The 25,901-nt window shown below is 39.5% G+C and overlaps 1 protein-coding gene across 3 annotated transcripts in view; it reads left to right on the forward strand.

The window, feature by feature from the left end:
- Positions 1-25,901, forward strand: part of LOC124615731 (trafficking protein particle complex subunit 8) — a 283,551-nt gene that overhangs the window by 71,516 nt on the left and 186,134 nt on the right. For all 3 annotated transcript variants that reach the window (XM_047143805.1, XM_047143803.1, XM_047143806.1), the window contains one exon: positions 4,515-4,763. In XM_047143805.1, coding sequence (XP_046999761.1) covers positions 4,515-4,763 — 249 coding nt within the window. The remainder of the gene's footprint in view (positions 1-4,514; positions 4,764-25,901) is intronic.

The raw sequence follows: 25,901 nt of genomic DNA on the forward strand, positions 1-25,901 counted from the left end.
TAATGGGTACAACCAGAAGCAAATAAGATATGCACTCAGACAGACTGTGCCAAGAGAACATGAAGAAGAAACAGAACAACACAAGTCATTGGCGTGCATTCTGTTTGTCGGAAACACCTCAAAAAAAAAAAAAATTGGCAGAATACTGGGGAAACACAATGTAAAATGTGTATTCCAACCCCCTGCAAAAACCTTGACTCTACTGGGTTCAGTGAAAGATGGCCTAGGCCTTTGAAAACCAGGCGTTGATCAAATTCCCTGTCAGTGCGGAAAATCATACATTGGGGAGACAGTCTGCACTGTAGAAGAGAGGTGCCGTGAACACAAGCGCCATACCGAATTATGCCAGGCCACTAAATCAGCTGTGGCTGACCATTGTATAAAGACTGGCCATACTATGGACTTTGAAAAAACAAAAATACTCTGTCAATCCTCCCACTTCTGGGACTGCTACCGACGATCTAATTAATAAAGACAGCGGCCTTCAACTTAGTCAGGCTTGGAACCCTGCACTCAGCCTGGAGAGAAAGATGCGGCCCCAGAGATCGAGGACCGCCCCCGACAGCGGTAGCAGGGAGACTGCAGACCCCAGTTCAGGCCCAGGCGCCGCTTCCCCCACCACCTCCAGTAGCTGCCACACTAGCCACATCAAAGACACCAGGAGAGTAACGGTGGAGGGGATAACTGCTAGTATATATAGGACGCCGAGAGGAACAGCACAGCATTCATCAGGAACCATCTGAAGATGGCAGCGTGTACGTCTGGTGAAATATTATGGCGAAATTACGACGCTACCCGGTTGTGGCGCCGCACAAGAAACGCAACAACAGTTAGTTCACTTGGGAGGATGTGTCTCAGCTAATTTATGCACAGCACTGCTTATGATTTTTCATATGAATGAAAAATATGTTATCAATTTGATAGTTGTTTGAGCCTCGAAGCTATTTACCTACTCTTATTCTTTAAAGGCAACACTACGGTGTCCAGCTTTCTATGCTTAAATTTCTTGTTTCTCTGAGGTATCACGGGTACCTGTGACAGATAGATCAGGTGAAATAAGGAGCTAATAAGTGACATTAACTTTGTACCATAAGAATTAATATATTCCATATTATTAGTGAACTAAACAGAAATTCACTTCATCTCTCTGTCATGGACGGCAAAAGGCACAGAACAAGATTGATGAAACATGTGGCAGGAGTTTTTACAAACATATGAAAATTAATGTTCTTCATCTCTTTTCGTTAGCTTCATAGGCTTCATTGGTGTGGTCATTTTACTCTTTTTCATAAACTACTTAGGCGGTTGAATGGATAAAATTAGATGGAAAAAATAAAACAGGATAGGCCTCTCTGGCACGGGAGATGATGCCGGTAGCTGCAGTACCCTTGGCGTAGCTCTCAGCTTCTTGCAAACATGCGAGCTTCTCCATCTGCATGGAGAAGGTGTTAAACACCTTGACGATGTTCCTTTATCCCCAGGGTCTGCAGTGTACTTCCAGCATGATGGAACCTCTTCACATTGTATTAGATGTGGCAGTAAACATCTCAACCACACTTACTCTAATCATTAGATTGATCATGATAGTTAAGTTAACTGGCCACCAAGATCACCGGACTTCACATCTTTAGATTTTTGTTTATGGGATTCAAATGAAAGATGAATAAATGAGATGAACTGCTTGAACATGACATGAAAATCACTTAAACTGAACTGATTCTTCTTGATGGATACAAACCAATGTTGTACAACTGTAAAACTAACAAGAAGAAAAGGAGAGTAACTATATATGGTAAAAATAGAGCTGTGTGTCAGGCCCTTCAGTTTAGTGAATATTGTTTAACAACTTTGCTTGCTGTGCTACAATAGTATATCAAGAAACAAACAAAACTTGTAGTACTGACAGTTTATAGGCCATTAACAGAGAGTATTGTGAGTTTTACAAAGCAGCTAGAAATGGTTTTAATGGGATTACACAAACTTAACAGGAGGATCATTGTTTGTAGAGGCTTCAGTCTTGGTAAAAAGTTTTCGATAGTACTGGGGGCACAGTCGTGTAGAATCTTTTGAAACACTAGACCACCATTTGACTGTTTATTACTGTATTTTTCTTCTGCACTATCTAAACTTTGGCCATTATCGAGGACAATGCTAAAAGTTCTTATACCATTAACATGTCATATCTGATAGTCAGCCCAAATCAGATAAATGAGACTAGACATGCCTTCAAGATGTAATTACTTTTAGCATTGTACTCGATAATAGTTTAAAAGTACAGTAATAGGCAGTCTGTCACAGAGCACTGACTGAGGGCACCCAGGGTTGATATCCAGCTTTGGATTATTTTCCACAGTAAAATTCCCTATAAAGATGGAGGCACGTAGTGCAGCACCTATTGACATTTTGTTTAGAGCCAACAACTTGCAGTGATTTAGCTGTAAAACCAATAGTCAGTGGTACATCAGACCATGACGGTCCGAAGTTAACCATAAAATATCCTGGCCTGTTATTTACAAATCAGATGGATTGTAATACAGAATTGACAACTATGGCTCAATTCTAGTATTTAGTGAGAAATTATGGGAAGAAATATTTGGGAGAAATTTAAAAGCCAAATAGAGTAGACTGAGAATTTAAATCTTTCTTAAACATATTCCAGTAGCACCTTGTCTTGTTTTCCTCTGGAACAAATTATTGTAAAATCAAACAGAACAAAGATGAGGGATAGGTTACTACTGAGATTAAAGTATCTTGTTCTATGAGGAGAATACTTCTACATACGAAGCATGTTCAGAAAGTAAGTGTACTGTTATCGTAACAGGCTGTGGTTTTTTATGGGTTGGCAACACTGAGTGATAGAGGGGGTTCCTCTGAACAGAGCAAACATCGCAGGAATGTGGTAGTACTTAAATCACTTTGTAGTGTCCAGTCGCATGAAAGATATCAGTAAGGATTTCCGCCAAGTGTGAGCCGGTTGCTGTGATCCGCTTCCTATTCATGGAAGGGGTGACACCTACCCACTTTTTTGTGTGAATCAGAATTGCTTATGGTGAAGGTGTTATGAACAGAAAGAGTGTTTTTATGTGGTGTAGGGAGTTTAAAGATGGCAGAACAATTGTTCATACAAGGTGACAGTTATATATATAAATAAACATAAGTTAGTTACAAACTATGGCATGCAAAAACATTATTCAACATTTAAATGTCACTACAGATATTCAAATTTCGATTATGACATGTTTGGTATGCCTGCCATTATTGGTGGTGGTGTGGTGCAGATGAATAGCAAAATTCTGCATGACGCGCTAAAGTGTCGGAAAATTGATTGTCAGTGACCCCCTGAATGGCTGTTTTCAGCTCAGCAATGATTTGGGGTTATTGCTCTACACCTTGTCTTTAATATAGCCCCACAAAATGGAGTCACTTGTGTACAGATCTGGAGAATATGGCCACCGATAGAGGCCCATGCCAGTGGCCTCTGGATACCCCAGAGCCAGAATGCAGTCCCCAAAGTGCTCCTCCATGTTATCAAACTCTCTCCTGCTTCAATGCGGTCGAGCTCCGACTTGCATGAACCACATCCTGTCAAAATTAGGGTCGCTTTGGATAATGGGGATGAAACCATCTTCCAAAACTTTCATGTACCGTTTGGTAGTCAGTGTGCCATCAAGGAATATTGCACCAATTATTTCGTGACTGAACACTGCACACCACAGAGTTACACGTTGAGGGTGAAGAGACTTCCTGATCATGAAATGCGGGTTCTCAGTAACTAAAATGGGTCAGTTTTCCTCATTGATGAACCCATCCAAATGAAAGTGGGCTTCATCACTAAACCAAACCATATGCGCATACTAATCCCCGTCATGCCCCATGGTCAACCATGCAGTTTTAATGTCATAATGCAAACCGTTCAGAAGTTATGATGATTTTATTTCACATAGTTCAATAATTGTCACCCTGTAACAAGACAGGAGTGGAAGACCTTCCATTTTGACTGATTAGTTGGTGGCAGAAAACAAGGAAACTTTTCATGAAGACCACCAGTTGACAGTGGATGAAATTTCTGTAATATTTCTACAACTCTCCAGAATTACCTTATACGAGACACCGACAGAAGTGATGGTATACCAGAAACTGTGTGCAAGATGGGGTCACAAAACAGGTGACAGAGGAGCACAAGACAAATCGTGTTAGTAGTGCCTGCTAATTTCTTGAACAACTTGAATTAGAAAGTGAGGATTTTCTGAGCTCTATTGTGACTGTAGATGAAATGTGGTTGGCTCATTACACACCTTAGACAACAAAGACAGTGGTGTCACAATAATTCCCCATGATAGTGATAGTTTACTGTTAATTCAATGTACAGATTAAGTTTTTATGATTTGCTTTTGTTTTGTTAATGTGTAACTCATCTCATTCCACAGCCCTGAAGGGTCTCATTGTTGGGATCTAAGAACATGGTTAATGAAAGACTATATGAATTACAATTCAGTAATGTGTGTTTCTTTCAGCTATAGTACTGACTCACCAGAACTGCAGCTGAGAAGACTCGGTGATTTGTGCTTCATGTTTGGTCACTACACATTGGCTTTCCAAGCATACCATTCTGCTAAGCGGGATTTCTCTGCTGACCAAGCGTGGCTTTACTATGCAGGAGCACTGGAAATGGCAGCACTCTCTGCCTTTATGCAAGGGGAGCCAACGAGGAAGGCACAGGAGTACATGGAGGAGAGCATATCGACTTACCTCAACTCGTGCAAGTATGTTCACAGAAGTTAATTCCTTCCCATCTATAAATCTCAGTTGCAGAGTTATATTCTGCTGATTTGAATATTTTTTTTAAATTTAGCATGACTTCATATGCAGGATAATTATAAAGTTCATGAAGTATTTCAAAAAATTGATACAGATAAATGGCCAAGAATAACATAACAGGTGATACATCATGTGAAAGACACACTAATTTTTTATAGTATTTATAAATGTTCTGTGTGTTCACATCACATGACAAATATTTAATCGATAGTCCAATTCTCACCATACCTGACCCAGCCTATCGGGGGTGATGCTAAGAACAGCCGCTGTGCTGGAGTGTTGCAAGTCTTTGAGTTTCTATGGTAGAGTTGGAGCATAAATGTTGACCTTGATGTAATCAATTAATAAAAAAAATTAAAAAAAATCATAAGGCATAAAGTCTGGTGACTGCAGCAGCCCCTCAAGTAGTGGCAGGCCAGTGGCCACAGCATGGCCTGTGCAGCAGTCTAGCAACGTCTCCTTCATGTAATCACAACTGTCAAATGTGGATGGGCAGTCTCATGTTGGAAAGATGAAATCTGTTACCAGTTTCAGCTTGTGGCATGAGCCACAATTGCATCTTGTCGATATAGGTGAAACCGTAGATAGTCCTCTCAGTGAAGAAGAAGGGCGTGTTAGTGTTGTTGGATATAGCACAGAACACCTTAACTTTCTTGGAACCCTTTACAAATTTAACAGTTGCTTAAGGATTTTCTGCCCCCCATATGCATGTGTTAGGTTGGCTGACCTTCCCAGGAAGATGAAAAGTGACTTTCTCACTGAAGATTTTCAAGATGTTTTTGCATATCTGTGTGGAAATGCAGATGGCACAATTAGTCATTGTGGCTTATGACTTGCAGGAGTGTATGGCTTCACTCTAAATCATGTACAAAGGATATTCCACACTGTTTGATGAGGGATGTTCAGTTTGTATACTAGCTTGACATGTAGATTTTGTGGTATATTACATCATCATGTCACTCACACCATCCATTATCTATTCTGACATGTGCTGTTGGCCCCATTGTTTTACATTGCACAAACGACTTTCGTCCTCTATTTTCTTGTACAATTTCACTGTGCTGTTGTAAACTGGTGATGTCTTGCCATGGAAGACTCTCTGCACACTCATTTCCAATTGGTAACAGGCAAATTCCATCACACAAAATGCTTTCTCTCTCTTATTCGCTTTCTTTTTTTCTACAGCCAATGACACTCCCAGCAGTGGGTGATGGTTCTTTTGAACTAACTTGCTGAACCCACTTAAAAAAGTTGTTACGTTATGTTTAGCCCTTTACCTATACCAACAAAAGCTTCATAGATTTATAGTTACCCTTATAACCTAATTTTGGGCTAATTGCTCAAGTTCAGAAACTAAGATAAACGAAAGAAATTCTGTTAGTGTCTAAAATAATTTTTCTGTTTCCTCAGAGAATGGGGTAATTAGTGAAATCAGAACAGGTGGAGGAGGAGGAGCGAAATTGTGCTTAGTATTTTTGAGAAATACCCTTAATTAAATAGAGGTGGTGCATTTATGTGTTGGTGATGGTATATGCTCCACTCTGTCTGATGCTCTTCCTTTCCCTTTAGAATGCCGTGCTTCTGTACGTTGTGTGAAAGGGAAATACTATATTACATTGCCAGTTTCAGGGATGAGCACTGAAAATCTTTCTTTACGAAAATACAATGAATACTTTCTTTTAAAAATTGATTTTCAAAGTAGATGCCTTTTTGTATGATGTCAGGAAATCTAAAACACCATTGCTCAGAAACATTCTTATATGGATGTTGTAAACTTATGGTTTTTTATTTTATGGTTTCATCCTTAACTTGTGGTCATACAATTTAATTATCTGCATTAGTAGTATGTTTTTAGTGCTTGTTCACACAATTTGTGGAAGCTGCATCCAGATGTTGTTGAATCATGCCAGTCCTGCTACAGGCTTTGAACTCTTTCCAATGGACTTGTGAAGTGTTTTCTACATTATCTTTACTTGACGGAAGCTATATTTATAATTCTAAACTACTCCTGGTGATACAGGTGTGTGATACTGATACTGTGGCTCTTGTGGGCAAAACCTAATTGTCCCTACTGGAACTTGGATTTGCTGGTTCTATATATGTGTGTCTAGGTGGCCCAGAAATGAGGTTGTCGTATTTACTGCTTTCATCTTCTACACTGACCTTATATTTAACTGAGGGAATAGGTAGTCAACTCTGACCATTAGTGGACAGAAAACTGTGCAAGTGGGAAAATCTACTAATTTATTGGCAACCATCTTAATTCATCTAAGCCTTCATATGATCTTGCTGCAACAGGTATTCCGATTATACAAACTGTAGATGAAAACAAGCTAAGTCTACTCTGTGCACTACATAAACAAAGTCCAATCTGTCCTTAAAATATTCTGAGTCTAAAGCCATATGAAAATTATTAAAAGAGTCTGAACTGTGCAGATGTTGTGCTGCATTTGCTGATAATCTGATCACTAGGATGTTGTACAACAGATTTCTCCCTAGGAACTTTTGCAGAAGACTAACACCGTGCTCACTGTCCACTGCCTTTATATTGTAGAGGCTTGAGTATATATTATTGTTATCATATTTTATGGACTGTAAATGCACCTTGATTTTTAAGCATTTTTTTAAAACTAATGTTTTTACCACTTTTATTATTGGAGTGCGAAACCAGACAAAAGAAAAATTTGTTTATACAACCAAACTAACCTCCAGAATCCCTGGGAATTGTCATCTGAAATTTCTTCTTCTTCCTCTTAACAGTAATGTCTTCTCTGACTCTAGACCAAGACTGTTTTATCCACTGACTCACTTGTTTGATTGTAGATCATTTTAACCCTCGAGCGGGTAAACCTGTGTATACAGTGCGTCAACCAAAAATAAAATGATTTTGTGCGGTTCCATTTTTGTTTCATAACTACAAACCTATACCTATTCCTTCAGTATTACTTCAGGTAACACAGCGATAAATTGCATTGTTGTACGTCCAAGGGAGCAGCAGTAATATAAAATACAAAGCGAGCTTGGTGTGAGAAAATTTACGATCAGTTAAAAAAAATGACCCCAGTTATGAACTAGCAACATAATCACACGTTAAGGCAGTTGTCTATGAGATAATTAGTCATCGAATAAGCAGCTGACTGAGATTTGGTGCAGCTGCACTGCTTAGTGCTTCGAATGTGTCATTATTGTCTTTTTAACACCTGTCCTTGGCAACAGTGTTTTATAGTGAAAATTTATTTCATTATTGTTTAATAAAACAGTAGGTAGTTTAGCTCATATTATGTACGTTTATTTTCTCCTTGTTGAAATAAACTAAGATTAAACTGTGATTTTGATCATACATGACTTATGTTGGTAACATAAGGAAACATATTCTTTTCACGTGTACAAAGTGCGCCGCGCACCCGCTCGTGTTACGAAAAACGGCGCACCCGCTTGAGGGTTAAAGCTCCCTTCGACGTGAATTCATGCCGAGTTTCATCCATCATCCATTTGTTCCAGCCCTTTCTTGTATACACTTTAAATGGTTTATTTATCGAGACACCAAGAAGTTGCAAATTGTGAAATAAGTTCTGCCAGAATAACAGAAAGCTCTGCATTTCCCTGCCTCATTTTCTCTTTCAAAGAATTTTTCAAATGACTACAAAACTGATTTAGCACAAGAAGAGAACTCTTCTTTAGTAAAGCACCTCTCCTTCCCTCCCACATTCTGCTAATCCATAATTCCATACCAGCCTCGTCCAGCCCTTGTCATATACATGAACACCACCACCTGGCAGTATTTCAGAAGGCGTTGGCATTGTTATGTGCTTGAAAATGATCATGGGATTAAGCTTAATTCCATCAGCACAACATGAAAGGACAACAATGTAATGCACTTTTTCTTGTCTACTTGTTGTTATAATTTCGTGACAACAGTGCTTGGTAACAGTTCTGTGACTCGATACATTGAACGTCAGAGGAGTTTCGTCCATATTCACTGTTTGGCGTAGTTCCATGCTGGTTTTCTTTTAGTGTTGAATAATAAAGCAATGGGAAGATATTTTTTTCTCTTCATACCCCTGTAGCATTTACTGAGATATTTTGGTTTTGGTTCCCATGCTAAGTCTATGATGCTTCATAAACCTGTAGCACCAATCCACTCCACCCTTAAGTTTGTTAAGTTCCGCTGTAGTGCTAGCTTATGAGTGTTTACTTGAATCATTTTTGTCTTAATTCCAATGCTGTTTTGATGGTGCCCTTGAATACATTTCAGTAAGTCATAATTTAGCTTTGGCCTTTTTGCATTTAGTCATCTGTCTGCACATTGAGTCTTCCTCTTTTTTTTTTCCTGTTGGTGGAGGGCCAAAATGTTGCTCAGCTGCTCTGTTTCCATGTTGTTCTGCATATGCTGTTACTTTAAATTTATTGCCGACATCTTATGAACACCTTTTGTTTTTTCCATTATAAAACTCGCTACTAACAAAATTGTCATACTGTTACTGATAACACAAATCATTTTCAATTCAAGCTCACTATCACCGCAATGACGCATCATAGGCTAGACAGTTTTCTGGGTTTGTGATGGTGGGATGGGAGAGAGACAGTGTTAGCAAGCTTGTCAGTCTCCACAACTCAAGTTCATCGCATTTGTGCACTGCTATTGTCAGTTAGAGATATGTTTCCCATGCCATCGAAAACATATGGCCACTTTTAAAACTGGCAGGAATTTTAAATCAAATTTTATATTAATTTTGAATATAAGATGCACCTGTATCTGTGCAGGCAGTTGCTCAATGAACAAGTGGAATGTTACTATGCAAACTAAATAACCTATAGACAGCTGATTTGTGATCACTGTTCCAGTCGGATGCTATTTGGAGAGTGTCCAAACATACAGCAGATATGCACTTACAACTGCGGAAAAAGGGAATTATTTCTCATTGACAGTTACAGAAGAAGGGAGTTAGATCAGATTATGAACCTGAAGCAGAGAATCATAGCATTACAAGAAGTAAGATGGACCAGATGTGGAATCCTAGAAAAGAAAGAAGCAAACATGTTTTTTAGCTGTAATGAAAGGAACCATGAGTTTGGGACAGGATTTGTGGTGCATCATCAAGTAAAGCATTTCATAATTGGATTCAACCCCATAAACCGGAGACTATCAACACTTAGGATAAAAGGGAAATTCTTCAATTACTCCATGATTAATGCCGACGCACAAACTGTAGAATCAGAGGATGAGGAGAAAGATGATTTCTACAAATATCTGGAATGAGTGTATGATGAATGCCCAGGGAAGGATATAAAAATACCAGCTGGAGACCTAAATGCCCAGATGGGAAGAGAACAGAGCTATAGATGAATAATTGGCATCTATCGTAAACATGCCATAAGTAATGACAATGCAACAAGATTGATATTATTTGCAACATTTAGAAACGTGGTAGGCTCACCATTGTTCCTACACAAATAAAAACATGAGGGAGCATGGACAGCACCAGATGGAAATACAGTACATCAGATCGACTATGTACTAATTGATGTGAGGCACAAGTCAGACTTATTGGATGTAAGGAGTTTAAGAGGTCCAAGTATAAACATGGATCACTTTCTAGTTTGGGCACGGGTGAGGGCAAGACCATCAAATGCAGTGAAAGGAACCTGGCCCGATACACAGAAATAGAACATCACAACTTTAGAATCAGAGGAAGCAAGGGAATGATACCAGGAGAGAATAATTCAGGCCATTTGAAGTGCTGTAGAATGTAACAACATTGAAGATGAAACTTCCTGGCAGATTAAAACTGTGTGCCCAACCGAGACTCGAACTCAGGACCTTTGCCTTTCGCTGCCTTTGCCTGCTTCGCAGGAGAGATTCTGTAAAGTTTGGAAGGTAGGAGACGGATACTGGCAGAAGTAAAGCTGTGAGGACCAGGCGTGAGTCGTGCTTTGGTAGCTCAGTGGTAGAGCACTTGCCCGCGAAAGGCAAAGGTCCTGAGTTCGAGTCTCGGTCGGGCACACAGTTTTAATCTGCCAGGAAGTTTCATATCAGCGCACACTCCGCTGCAGAGTGAAAATCTCATTCTGGAAACATTGAACATCATTTGGAAAAGATAAAAAAGACAGTGCAAGCAGCAGCAAGCGAGATACTTGGGAACAGCATAAGGCAAACAAGAAATTCGTGGTTTGGTACTGAATGTGAAGCAGTAACAAATGAAAAAAATAAAGCATACAGAAGGACATTACAACCACATTGTACCAGGAGGATAATGGAAGAATATAAAGAAAAACAGAGAATTAAAAAAAAAACGACCCATCAGAGGAAAAAGATGGAGTAGATGGAGGTAAATACTGAAGAAATGGGGTTTCTGGGAAGTGCAGACGAGGCAAGGGAATTTCATAGGGAGGTGAAAAAGGTACGGAAACCTTTTAAGGGTTCAACAAGTTTCATAAAAGATAATGGCGAAATTATAAGTGAAGGGAAGGAGATATGTGAGATGTGGCATCACTACTTTGATAAACTCCTGAATCTGAGACCAGTTGTACCAGGGAATCCAACAGAAATACAGGAAGAAGAGGACTCAGATAACAGTGTGGACCCACCTAACTTAGAAGAGGTGAGAACTTCAATGAGGAAATTAAAGAACAACAAGGCAGTAGGAACAGACGGCATACCAACAGAACTTTTCAAGCAAGGAGAGGCTCTGAATTGGAAATGAACATCATGAAACTGGTTAATTTACTATGGGAAGAAGAGGAAATGCCTCAAGCATGGAAAGAGGAAATTATATGCCCAATATATAAGAAAGGTGAACAGATGGAATGTGGTAACTATAGAGGGATCACAATGCTTAATCTGGGATAGAAAATCCTCTATAACATGCTGTACGACCATCTCCTTCCAATAATAGTGAGGGAAACAGGGCCATACCAATACAGATTTATTCCCAGTAAGTTGACCATTGACTAGCTATTTACCTTAAGACAAATTCTTGAAAAAACATAGGAATATGGGATCAAAACATATCTTTTTATTGATTTTAAAGCAGCTTATAATAGCATGGACAGAGAGCAACTATATCAAGTTCTAGGTAAATTGAGTTTTCCAAAAATACTGATAAGGGTAGTAAGAATGACACCGAGAGAAATGAAAGGTTGCATAAAAACTGGAGAAATATTGTCCAATACTTTGGAAATTAAAAATGGAGTATGGAAAGGTGATGCACTGGCATGCCTCCTATTCAGTGCCGCCTTGTAGAAGGTGATGAGAGAAGCATATATCTTGAGTAGGGAAACAGATTTTTCATAAATGTGTGCAGATGCGGGCGACATTGACATAGTAGCAAGAACTATGATGACAATGGAAGACACATTCACTGCACTTGAAAAGCCCGGCAGGAATGTTGGACTAAATATCAATAGGCAGAAAACAAAATACCTAGCTTCTGGGAAAGTGCACAGGGAGAACATACCACCCAAAATAACAATGGGTAGTTTTGCCTTTGAAAGAGTCAATCATTTCAAGTACCTGGTTTAGATGGTAACCAGCCTAAATGATTCCTCATATTAAATAAAGCAAAGACTAATTGCTGGCAATAAAGCTTATTTTATGTTCACAAAGCTTCTATGTTCAAGGCTTCTAACTAGGACCATAAAACTAACCATTCTTAAAACACTGATTAGATCAGTGCTTACATACAGCCTCTGAGACCTGGGCTATGGTAGCAAAGGATCCTGAATCACTGGATGCATTCAGGAGAAGGATATTCATGAGAATCATCAGCCCAATTTGCGAAAGGGAAAGATGGAGGAGGAGAGACAACCATGAATTGTACGCCATCTACAAAGACCAGCTTGTTAGAAGAATTGTGAAGTCATCTAGGCTGAGGTGGGCTGGACACATGGCACAGATGAATGATACAGAAATACCAAAAAAGATGTTACAAGGAAAGGGAGGTGGACAGAGAGAACATGGTCAACTAAAAACTAGATGGGAGGATGGAGTCATGGAAGACCTTCAGAAAATGGGCTACAGGAACTGGAAAATGCTAGCAAGGGACCAGGATAAATGGGAGGAGATAGTTGAAGAGGCCAAGACTCAGCATGAGTTGTAGAGCCACACAAGAAGAAGAAGAAGAAGAAGAAGAAGAAAAGAAGAAGAAGAAGGAGGAGGAGGAGGAGGAGGAGGTGACGTGTTGAGCTCCGTCTGCAGGGAAGTCTTGAATCCAGTGGCAAATCTGGCCCAATACTCAATAAGTCTTATTTGTTTCACTAACTGGCTGTACAGGATGATGTCAAATGTCTTCCTGAAGTCAAGGAACATGGCATCAGCCTGAGCACTGTTGTCTACAGCACTGCACATCTCGTGGAGGAAAAGAACAAGCTGAGTTTCGTAAGATCTCAGATTGCAGAAACCATGTTGATTTTTATAGAAGAGATTTTCGTTCTCCAGAAATTTTGTAATTCTTGAACATAAAACATGTTCTGTAACTCTACAACATGTTGACATCAATGACATAGGCCTATATTATGTGCATATGTCCTATGGCCCATCTTGAAAACAGGAATGTCCTGTATTTTTTTCTAGTTGCTATGTAGCCTTCGTTGCTTCAATGATCTAAGAAGTACAGCTGCTAGAAGGGAATCTTATAAGTATCTCATCTGATTTTCATGCATTTCCACAACTAAGTGATTGGAGTTGCTTTTCTATTCTGCAGTCCGTGGTATTGAACATTGGCAGTTATTATGCCCATGTTGCTAATGATATATGGATGGAAGATGCCCAAAGGATCTGCAGCCATAGGAATCTGGACAGGCAAGCAAAAGAGTAGTTAATGCAAATGCAGTGTGAATAAATATATTGTACTAAATATAATCTGAAGAACTGCTCACTATTGCCAACTTGTTACAGATGTGGCTAGCAATAAGCAGGGGCCTGATATAGGCATGTGTCTATAAACACCTAATGTTTGTCAATAGAGCTACTATCAACAACCTGGAGTAATGTTTGGCACCAACTGGCAACATGGAACTCTCAGTAGAAGCAAGGAACTACAAACCGAAAAAGAAGCAGATACTGGTGCCCAAGTGGCTGCTGCTTATAACACCATCCTGGCATTCTTCATTGGTCGACAGACTAGAGGTTATTCATTGGTGGCAATGTTCAAAGACTGCTAGCGGCACATGCAGGAATCTTAAAGGCATTGGCTCTGGCAGTATCTATGATGTACTGATACTCCACCATCATTTAGCTCAGTATCTGCCATTTTGGTGTTTGTGTGACAATTTAAAGGAGGGACCATGTTAGACTCTTCCATGGTGAAACAATTTTGGAATACCAAATTCTGTATGTCAGCCTCCTCTCTGTTATCTTCAATTTCAGTGCCAGTATGATCACAGTGAAAGAAGAGAGGATTCCAAACCACTTACTGATTTTACACAAGAACAAAACAATTTATGGTTTTTATGCAAGGTTGATTGACAAAATTTTAGTTTCAGAGTCACTCATTGCTTCTCTCATTGCTTTCCTTATGCTCATTTTCACTTTTTTGAGCTAGGTTCTGGCTTCTCTTGAATCTCTAATGAAGTGCTCTATGTTTATGTAGCAGTTTTCTGACACAGCTATTAAAGCATGATGGCTGCTCAGCCTTACACTCATTGATCTCTTTACACACCATTTAAAAACTCTTTTCTATAATGTTTCCTTCTGTTTTGAGTGCATCCATCTTGCATGCAGATCATAAATGTATTATCACTCAGAGTCTAGAGCCACACTCTCCAAACTATGATTTCACACTTCTACTCAGCCTAAAATGCACTCCTTACTCAATGGTATGAACAGTACAGTTAATGTTAGTAGAAATTTCTCTTACAAAATTATAGAATGTAAGACACAAAATCTGTGTAAATAAAAACCAGTTGCTACATGTATGAAAGATCACCTCCTGAAAACAGCTTGCCCACTTTGGTTGATTTTTTGTTGTTATTTTTATTATTGCCAGGACAAGGTTTGGGCAAAAGAAAATTTTTGGAAAATCCAACAATTAACATCTATTGCCACATGTATGAAATATCATCAGTTAAGAATGGCCCAACAGGCTTGGTTGATTTTTGTCTTTGTTGTGTTCGTAATTGTCAGGACAAGCTTTGTACAAAAGAAAATCTTTGGCAAATCCACTTGAAAAGTCAGAAATCATAATCAGTTGTGAAAGATCATCACTTGAAAATTGCTCAACCAATTTGAGTGTTCCTTTTCTTCTCCTTATGTTAATGACATTCTTGGTACGAAAAAGAAAGTAAAAAAAAGTTACGTTCAATTTGGCAGTTCTGCTGTCACATGTTTTCATTACAGAAAAAGTTATAAACATTGTTACCAACAATTTCTTGGCTTATTTACTACAAATTTTTCCATGACACTATAACGAATGTTCTGATTGACTTGGGAAGCACAATTACCAAAGATCTTGAAAAGTTATTGTCTGATTTGCTCTAACATTGACATAGTTAGGTAGTCTACATATTTGGAGAAGCATTGTTACAACAAATCTCAAGAAGATCTTACTTTCAGTTTTTACGTGATAGTATAGTAAACATTTGGATGGACGTAGGCTATGTATTTTTGTGATGTGTTACGTATATGTGTCTGTGTAGTATATAAATGGGAAATATTGTTACCAAAAATTTTGAAAACATCGTTTAATTCACATTTTTACCTGATACTCTACTGAACATTCAGACAGGAATGGACATAGAAAGAAAGGAGAAGGAGATGGACAGAGAGGCGGGGGGGGGGGGGGGGGGGGGGAGGAGGAGGAGATTGCATGCTTAATTACAGACTTACTATTTTATCAGTTGATTTGTTTTCACCACGTAATGCCCGCTGTCTATGTCCTTCTTCATTGCTGAGCGATGTATCACTTTTCGTTCTGATGCTGCAACTCTTCCTTTCCTATATCTTTACTACTTTTATCTATATAAATGATTAACCATTGGTTTTGCCGTTTAACAACTTTTTAATAACTGTGGAAGTATTACAGGCATCGGGTCCCACCTAATGTGTCACCCGCCTATACGTTTTACATGAACCTTTCAAGACTCGATCTATCTGTTTCCAAAGAGAAAGCAGAATATCTCTTCCTTTGACGTTGTCCAACAATGACCTAGGAAGCTCGACGCTCTTGCGGCACATGCTCTTCCATGGCTCGCGGTAGTTAGGAGGAAGGTGGGCAGAGAGAGGGGGACGAGGAATTCAGGGTCTATATTAATTCCCTATACATATTTAGCATTTCTGGGTTCACTAGTCCTTATATATTTAATCTAAAATATATTAAAGTTGTGTTTTCGTACACACAAAAATTTTGAAATATATTAATATAAGTTGAAAAATGCTCCGGACATCACAGAAAGGTGAGTATGTCTCCTTTTAAAAGACTCTGACCGAAAATTGGGAAACCAGCTGTCCCAATCCTCATTCCGCCTTCCTCCTTGTGACGTGTGAACATATGTGCGCTGTTTTAACACAGGACATTCTAAATCCTTTCACCCAGTCAGTCTCTCCCTCTCTCCCTCTCTCCCTCAGAAAGTATCTTATTTTCAACACATCACTGTCATATTTCCCCAGATGTCACAGAAGGGCTGTATCTTTATGGGAAAAAAATTAATAACTGTTCCTGATTTATGGGAATATAGAAAATCAACTTAAGCTGTTGTGGTCAAAACAATGATTTTTAAATATGTAAAACACTTTCTGATAGCTGATACAAGATTTATTTTTATCAAAACTCTGATATTGTTAAAAGAAAAAAGCAGCAGCATCCTGAGTTTTCATAGAAACTGGATGTATACTGAACATATATCACATCGTTGTTCAGAACATCATTCAGATCAGATTATGTAAACTGACAACCTGTAGCAAGGCTGCCTCTTGAAAGAACAGAGCCAAAAGTTATAAATTTAATTGAAACATTTTCATTACACTTTATTTAGGGTGTCAAATCAGCATCTTTAAACAAACAGTTATTCTAGCCACGCTAATGTTAATTTGAAATGTAAATGTTTAGCAGTGAAGATCTGTGAAACCACCAATGAAACTTTTTAAAAGCATCTCTGTTTTTAATCCACTGTGACAAATTAACTTTGTATCTTTTCATTAAAGTAATACATTCCACCTAATGATGTTGATTGCAGCGCATTTTCATTGAATGAAAAAATCAAGGAAGACTTTTCAGAAGATGTTACTCTCCTAATCTTTAAAAAATCGCAAGAAAGTGGTTTGTTATGGTGAAAATTCCTGGTACCAGGTATTGTGCACGTTATCGAAAATCTCTTCTTGAGTTTCTTGCATAGGAAATCTACATAGACTTTCTCTAAGAAGTGAAAAAAGCTTTTGTCGGTATTAGCTTTGCAGAAATGGTAAACACCAGTTTGCGTGTGTCAGCTGCCAGTTGAAGGCTAGCTCTTCTCAGTATACGTTTATAGTTCTTCCCCAACCATTGCACACAGATTTACCATGTCTAGTAGCAAAAACGGAATGCTCAGCATCAATAGAAAAATCGTTTTTGTGCTCACACACATTTTTAAAACTTTTTCTATTCTTATATTGAGCAGCACACTCATCAGTGAAATAATGCACTTTCTTCGCATGTTGGTAATGCTCTGCCAGCCGCTTTACCATTACTTTGTGGACAGCATTTAAAAATCCTACATCATGTTCCATATCATCACTTGTAAAGCAGTGGTTCACTTTTACCAATTTACTTTCTTCATTGTCACATAAACGCACACAGGTGGGATTGTACAGCTGCTTCTCATCCAGTGGTAACTCTGAATTTAATTCTGAATTACGGCCAGAGTTCGAGCCGTGGTCCGGCCCAAAGTTTTAATCTGCCAGGAATTTTTCAAAACTGTAGTTCTGTGCAAAGGTCATTAACAGAATTGCTTTTTCCAGGATTAGATTTTCTTTCAATATTTTTCAATGATTTTGACGGACCCTTAGATATAAATCAGTGTGGATTAAGTGACTGTAATTTTGTTACCAATGAGACTGCATATTTACCAACAGTTGCAGACTGCTTTACCAGTTCTGCCTAATGATTTGTGTTTATCTACTGGCTGAACTCAATTTCATCATCAGCATCTTTGTAAGCTAATTTCTGTTTTTAATTATTCTGATAGTTTGTCATCACTGGGACAATTATCACAATGATTAAGCATGCAGTCATAGTGTTCAGAGTTACATACAAGAAATTTTATAAGTTGTTTGTATGTTTCTTTAATGTGTTCTACATCCAAAAGCAGTTTTACATTTTCGTGGATACCACACACACACACACACACACACACACACTGAATGAGTACTGGCAGCATCAGCTGAAATACACAACTTTGGTCTTAGTGAACAAAATTTAGAAAGACCAGTGTTAATGTTTGGATTCTCCCATTTAAAACAAGAGAACAGTTCTCTTAAGTTGCAAAGGATGAGTCTTTTTTGTGTATACACATTCTTCTGAATGCTAACTTTGTCTTTTCCTCCTGGTAACATTCGAATATATTCATCATTTTGGTAGAAACCAGTGACAACCTTAGCACTTCATCAGCAATAACTTCCCCCTTTTTGGTCTAGGAATTGATAAAATACCTATATCTGTTTTCACTTTCCTTGCTTGTCAAGCCCCATACTCACTAACACTGAATTTCGACATTGTTTTCTTTTGACCAAGAGAGTGGAGCTAAATTTGAAATTTGAGTTTTTTCAGGTCTCTTACACTAGCCACTTTTTCTTTCATTAACAATATCATGGAATCAAAATCCTTGACTTCCTTGACAATTTCGTCATTAATTTTTTCTTCTCTATGGTCAGAATCTTCAATACTGCATTCTAATGCCCGGCACACTTTCCTTTCCCCAATACTTAGACTTTTTAATGCTGATTCATGAAGTGTCACCTCCGGGTCATCTGCATCACTTTCATATCTATCACTGATGTCAGTTTTCTGTTCACAAATCTTACAGCTTGTTGTACACAGTTTCTGGCCTGGTTTTACATCGTTTCTTTGAGCACTTAATGTTTTGGACAAAGACAAGCAAACTGACCACAAAGATCTTTTTAACTGTATGTCTCTGTTTTTTGGAAGGATCACAAGAAGTTCTTTGATAACTTTCAAGTAATGGTATCTGTGATGTCCACACATAGTAGCACTTCCTTGATCCTGTGGAAGGCTTATGTTGGATCATAGCAATATCAAATCTCGTTGGTCTTCACTCAGCTATTCTATTGTTTGTAGAGTTTTTACTAAGGTATAGGTTATTAAATGACAGAGTGTTTTTAGTAATTTTCCAACAGTGCATGAATTCACATTTTTCATTGCAAGTAACTGAGCGCTACTTCATTTGAAACATACTTTAGACGAAAATTTAATAATCATGGGTGACTGGAATTCGAGAGTAGGAAAAGGGAGAGAAGGAAGCATAGTAGGTGAATATGGACTGGGGGTAAGAAATGCAAGAGGAAGCCATCTTGTAGAATTTTGCACAGAGCACAACTTAATCCTAGCTAACACTTGGTTCAAGAATAATAAAAGAAGGTTGTATACATGGAAAAAGCCTGGAAATACTGACAGGTTTCAGATAGATTATATAATAGTAAGACAGAGATTTAGGAGCCAGGTTTTAAATTGTAAGACATTTCCAGGGGCAGATGTCGACTCTGACCACAATCTATTGGTTATGAACTGTAGATTAAAACTGAAGAAACTGCAAAAAGGTGGGAATTTAAGGAGATGGGACCTGGATAAACTGACTAAACCACAGGTTGTACAGAGTTTCAGGGAGAGCATAAGAGAACAATTGACAGGAATGGGGGAAAGAAATACAGTAGAAGAAGAATGGGTAGCTCTGAGGGATGAAGTAGCGAAGGCAGCAGAGGATCAGGTAGATAAAAAGATGAGGGCTAGTAGAAATCCTTGGGTAACAGAAGAAATATTGAATTTAATTGATGAAAGGAGAAAATATAAAAATGCAGTAAATGAAGCAGGCAAAAAGGAATACAAACGTCTCAAAAATGAAATCGACAGGAAGTGCAAAATGGCTAAGCAGGTATGGCTAGAGGACAAATGTAAGGATGTAGAGGCTTATCTCACTAGGGGCAAGATAGATACTGCCTATAGGAAAATTAAAGAGACCTTTGGAGAAAAGAGAACCACTTGTATGAATATCAAGAGCTCAGATGGAAACCCAGTTCTAAGCAAAGAAGGGAAAGCAGAAAGGTGGAAGGAGTATATAGAGGGTCTATACAAGGGTGATGTACTTGAGGACCATATTATGGAAATGGAAGAGGATGTAGATGAAGATGTAATGGGAGATACAATACTGCGTGAAGAGTGTGACAGAGCACTGAAAGACCTGAGTCGAAACAAGGCCCCAGGAGTAGACAACATTCCATTAGAAGTACTGACGGCCTTGGGAGAGCCAGTCCTGACAAAACTCTACCATCTGGTGAGCAAGATGTATGAGACAGGCGAAATACCCACAGACTTCAAGAAGAATATAATAATTCCAATCCCAAAGAAAGCAGGTGTTGACAGATGTGAAAATTACCAAACTATCAATTTAATAAATCACAGCTGCAAAATGCTAATGCAAATTCTTTACAGACGAATGGAAAAACTGGTAGAAGCCGACCTCGGGGAGATCAGTTTGGATTCCGTAGAAATATTGGAACATGTGATGCAATACTGACCCTGTGACTGATCTTAGAAAATAGGTTAAGGAAAGGCAAACCTACGTTTCTTGCATTTGTAGACTTTGAGAATGCTTTTGACAATGTCGACTGGAATACTCTCTGTCAAATTCTGAAGGTGGCAGGGGTAAAATACAGGGAGCGAAAGGCTATTTACAATTTGTACAGAAACAGATGGCAGTTATAAGAGTCGAGCAGCATGAAAGGGAAGCAGTGGTTGGGAAGGGAGTAAGACAGGGTTGTAGCCTCTGCCCGATGTTGTTCAGTGTGTGTATTGCGCAAGCAGTAAAGGAAACAAAAGAAAAGTTCGGAGTAGGCATTAAAATCCATGGAGAAGAAATAAAAACTTTGAGGTTCGCCGATGACATTGTAATTCTGTCAGAGACAGCAAAGGACTTAGAAGAGCAGTTGAACGGAATGGACAATGTCTTGAAAGGAGGATATAAGATGAACAACAACAAAAGCAAAACGAGGATAATGGAATGTAATTGAATTAAGTTGGGTGATGCTGAGGAAATTAGATTAGGAAATGAGACACTTAAAGTAGTAAAGGAGTTTTGCTATTTAGGGAGCAAAATAACTGATGATGGTCAAAGTAGAGAGGATATAAAATGTAGACTGGCAATGGCAAGGAAAGCATTTCTGAAGAAGAGAAATTTGTTAACATCGAGTATAGATTTAAGTGTCAGGAAGTCGTTTCTGAAAGTATTTGTATGGAGTGTAGCCATGTATGGAAGTGAAACATGGACGATAAATAGTTTGGACAAGAAGAGAATAGAAGCTTTTGAAATGTGGTGCTACAGAAGAATGCTGAAGATTAGATGGGTAGATCACATAACTAATGAGGAGGTATTGAATAGAATTGGGGAGAAGAGGAGTTTGTGGCACAACTTTACAAGAAGAAGGGACCAGTTGGTATGACATGTTCTGAGGCATCAGGGGATCACAAATTTAGCATTGGAAGGCAGCGTGGAGGTTAAAAATCGTAGAGGGAGACCAAGAGATGAATACACTAAGCAGATTCAGAAGGATGTAGGTTGCAGTAGGTACTGGGAGATGAAGAAGCTTGCACAGGATAGAGTAGCAGGGAGAGCTGCATCAAACCAGTCTCAGGACTGAAGACCACAACAACAACAACATTATACATGCTTGTGTCTGTGTATGTGCGGATGGATATGTGTGTGTGTGTGTGTGTGTGTGTGTGTGTGTGTGTGTGTGTGTGTGCGTGCGCGCGCGTGCGCGCGCGCGAGTGTATACCTGTCCTTTTTTCCCCCTAAGGTAAGTCTTTCCACTCCTGGGATTGGAATGACTCCTTACCCTCTCCCTTAAAACCCACGTCCTTTCGTCTTTCCCTCTCCTTCCCTCTTTCCTGATGAGGCAACAGTTTGTTGCGAAAGCTTGAATTTCGTGTGTATGTTTGTGTTTGTTTGTGTGTCTATCGACCTGCCAGCACTTTCGTTCGGTAAGTCACATCATCTGTGTTTTTAGATATATTTTTCCCATGTGGAATGTTTCCCTCTATTATATTCAAACATTAGACAAATAGAATGATAGGGCCGCATCACATACGGATATGACCTGTTTCACAGAAAGACAAAGAGCAACTGGCCAAACAGACTAATTGTTGCATGCCAGTTATTCTCATTAATGAATGTCAGCAATTGTTGCATTGTTTCCATGCCTATAAATGCTTCAAACAAGCTACTGCTGCCTAAATACACTTTTTAATAAGTGTGAGCAGCTGATTTGGCTGATTGCATAAATCATATAGATTATAGTCATTAAAAAAAATTACTGAATTGGTCAAATCAAAGGAAATAAATTTTCACTCTTAAAGATTAACTTGCCTGTCTAGAATGAGTTATACATGAGTATGCTAATTTGACACTCTTGCCTCTGAGGCAGTGAGATAGTGAGTGGATAAACTTATTTGAAATGACCCTTTTCCAACACAGCAAAAGTATTTTGATTTCACATGTGTTTGTCATTTAGCAGATGTCACATTAAAATTTTATTTTATTAGGAAGCTTACAGTCAAGGAGATTATTTAGCGCCAAAATGATTCCCAGCAGGTTGGAGAAATGTGATATAAGCATTTTTCCACATCCTCGCAATTTTTCTGAAATCTAAAATTTACATAGATTAATATTTTTTAAAAATTTTCTTTGTAGCTTTACTGCTTCAATAACTGGATATCTGTTAACTATATGCCTTACTTCTGAAAAAATTCCATATCAAAAGCTTCATAAACACCTGATTTATGGGCATTTATGCAGATAAGTACCATATTGCATTGACATTCTTGCAGAGCCCAGTTATCAAACTATCACTATATTTAAAATTATAAATAAAAAAAAGTTGTAGTCTGAGACCAAAAAGATTTTGCAAAAGTTTCTATGTTATAAGTATAAGCAAATGTGCAAAATTTTGTGAAAATCTGAGATAGAGGGTTACAAAGCCTTGAGTGTTTTGACACGGAATGACCCAGTTTCTGTTACCCCAGAATCATGGTTTTCCAGGGTTTTCTCAGGAACTGCCCATGAACGACTGCCTGAAAAAACACATTTTCACATGTGGTTTTCTGGAACATATGCATACCGTACACTGTCATGCACACACACAGATTACGATAACAACTATTCTGGCTACCAATGTAAGGCAAGTAAGTGCTCTTGCAAGGTTTGGACCAGCTTGTTACTCTGACCAGCACCAGATGGCGTGCAAGTGCACTTTGTGACTCAGTCAGAACAATATTTCACTCAACCTTGTAACCTGAGAAAATATGACAGAGAAATAGTGAAAAAGAAAACGAAAGAAAGGCATTACTATTCAGTGTGCAGTATCGTTACTCGTACCCCCCTAGTTCATCAGTGTTTACCATTTCCCCTGCCCCCCCCCCCTCCCCTCTGCGCCCCCCCCTCCACAAGAATAAGTGTTAGGTGTACTAATTCAGACTCGTGTAACTGGGTTGTAACAAATAAAATAAGATACACATGCCTCTTGGGTCATACGTAATGGTGAACTTCTCAGAGGTGTCAGCATTTGTTTGCTGTGTAGGAGTGTGGTGAAACGAGGCTTCATGAGCTGAAGACTGGTGAGCATTGCCTGCCCTCTGTAACCCTAGGCTCTGGGCATTAGAGATCAGAAATGAGCTCCATACACTCACTGTAAACTTTCCACCAGGTCCTATGATGTCACCTCTGAACTCGTTCCCATACACTCGAAAGTTCTACTCGCTAGTCTCCAACACTGCCCATTTATAACTGTACACTTGTTGCTCAAGTCTTGTTGAGTTCAAGTGGACTCTACCAGGGTAGAAGAGGGGAGGGGGGGGGGGGGGGGGAGAGAGGGAGAGAGAGAGAGAGAGAGAGAGAGAGAGAGAGAGAGAGAGAGAGAGAGAGAGAGAGAGAGAACACAAGTTTGCGAGTGTAATTGAGGACTTAAGGCATTACTGATATGTTAACAACCATTGGGTATTGACTACCAGCACAATGACAGATTGATTAGCAATTTTTGTATCTACGTGGGATATACTGCACCACATACCAGGGTTGTCTTGTTGGCTGCCATCTTACTGGGAGGGCATGAGTGAACAGCTCATATCATCATAACTCACCAAGCTGTTTGCAAACCTAATGTCCGACAGCTCAGTCAGTTTACATCTTAGCTTCACACAATCTCCATATCATTTGACAGTGACACCTTCACTGATAGGCAGCACGCCCATTGCATTAGAGAATGCTGATGTCAGGACACAACTTTCTTCCTCTACTTCACGTGCTCACTCAGCACCACACTGGTATCCCTGTGTTGGAGAGTATTGAGCCACCAATCAGAGTTTTCACCCTCACTGCAAGTACCTACCGCTAACACTCCACTGGACTGCTGTCCGCTACTCCCAGGTGCCGTGTTTTGCCACATGTCTACGAATATTGAGCCAATGCCTGACACCCTGGAAGCATCATCGTTTGACCTGCTGGGATTGTCAGTGAGCTACACCTCCGCCATCCGCTTGTGCACAATGTCCCTGAAGCATCATCGTCCCACCAGCCACTGTTGTCATCAAGCTATCATCTCAGACACCCGCCAATGCACTACATCCCTGAAGCTATGATCCTCTATGGTGCACTCAGTGTGCCATGTTGGGTCCTAACATTGATCATCCTCAACACTTCTGCTCTGCTGCCTACTAGGATTCGTGGACTTCATCATGTAGGTGCATACCAGGCAGTGTCTAGGAGTGACATTTCTGTTTGTACTTTAGTAGTGTGGACAGCTGTCCATGGACACTACATTTGAGTTCTGTTTCTTATATCAATAATAAGCAGCTGTTGTGATGCTTGCGCATTTCATTGGTAGTCTGTAGCACCCCTCAGACACACGCGCGCATGCATGCGTGCAACTTGTTAAGAGTCTGTTTCTCATATGTGTTACAGTTCTTTTAGTGTCAAAATGTGTATGGTTCTTGTCTCCTACCATCATCCACCACACTCAACTGGTGCTGAGACTGTTCTTCGTGTTCTCTAATGGTAGTTGTTTGTTTCTTTGAGTTTATTTTATTTATTTATTTTTTGTGGGGGATGGGGTTTGTAAGCAAAACTGCCAATGAAAATTATGCATGGGCATCAACTACACACCTTTGTTCCAACATGTGTGAAATAGGTGACATTGTTATCTGGTTTCCAATAATGGTGTGTGGCAATTGCGGGCCTTTCATGACGACATGGAGCAGTGGCCGGCTTTCTTTGTCCACTGGAACTGTTCTTAAGGCCTCTGTAAACTGTGAAGACTCTCATTACCAATTGTTCCTCTTCTTCTGGTCCAGCTATTTGGCATTTATTATCCTTTGATCTCTTAACTGAGGGGTCGATCTTTCCTCTGTTTTGGAAGTGCACCTGTGGGACCAGGTCACAGCCTACTATGCTGTCCTTTGTCTGTTTCATTTCCAGGGCACTCGGCGTCATCTGTTACCCCAGGATTTGTCGACACAAGTTCCGGTACCCGTCAGCACAGTAGTGTTGGCCTGGGGCAATTGTGGAGATACCTTCTCCTCTGCCACTCCTGACACTGGCTTCAGGTGTCAACAAGTTTACATGCACCGCCTCCACCACTGTGGGGAGTGCCTCCAATGCTATTGATATGTTTGTGCCCTCCCTAGTTACTGCATCAATGTTAGCCTGGGTGACTGCAGAGACATCTTCACCTCCACGTCTCCCAAAACCAGCTATTGACAACTCGCCACCCATTGCCACTTTCGTGACCACATCTACCTCCACTGCTGCTGCGACCTCTTCCTGCTATTTGGCATATATCATCCTTTGATCTCGTTACCCAGGGGTCGATCTTACCTGCAGCACCAGCT

This window comes from Schistocerca americana, chromosome 5, assembly GCF_021461395.2.
Source record: "Schistocerca americana isolate TAMUIC-IGC-003095 chromosome 5, iqSchAmer2.1, whole genome shotgun sequence".
NCBI lineage: Eukaryota > Metazoa > Arthropoda > Insecta > Orthoptera > Acrididae > Schistocerca > Schistocerca americana.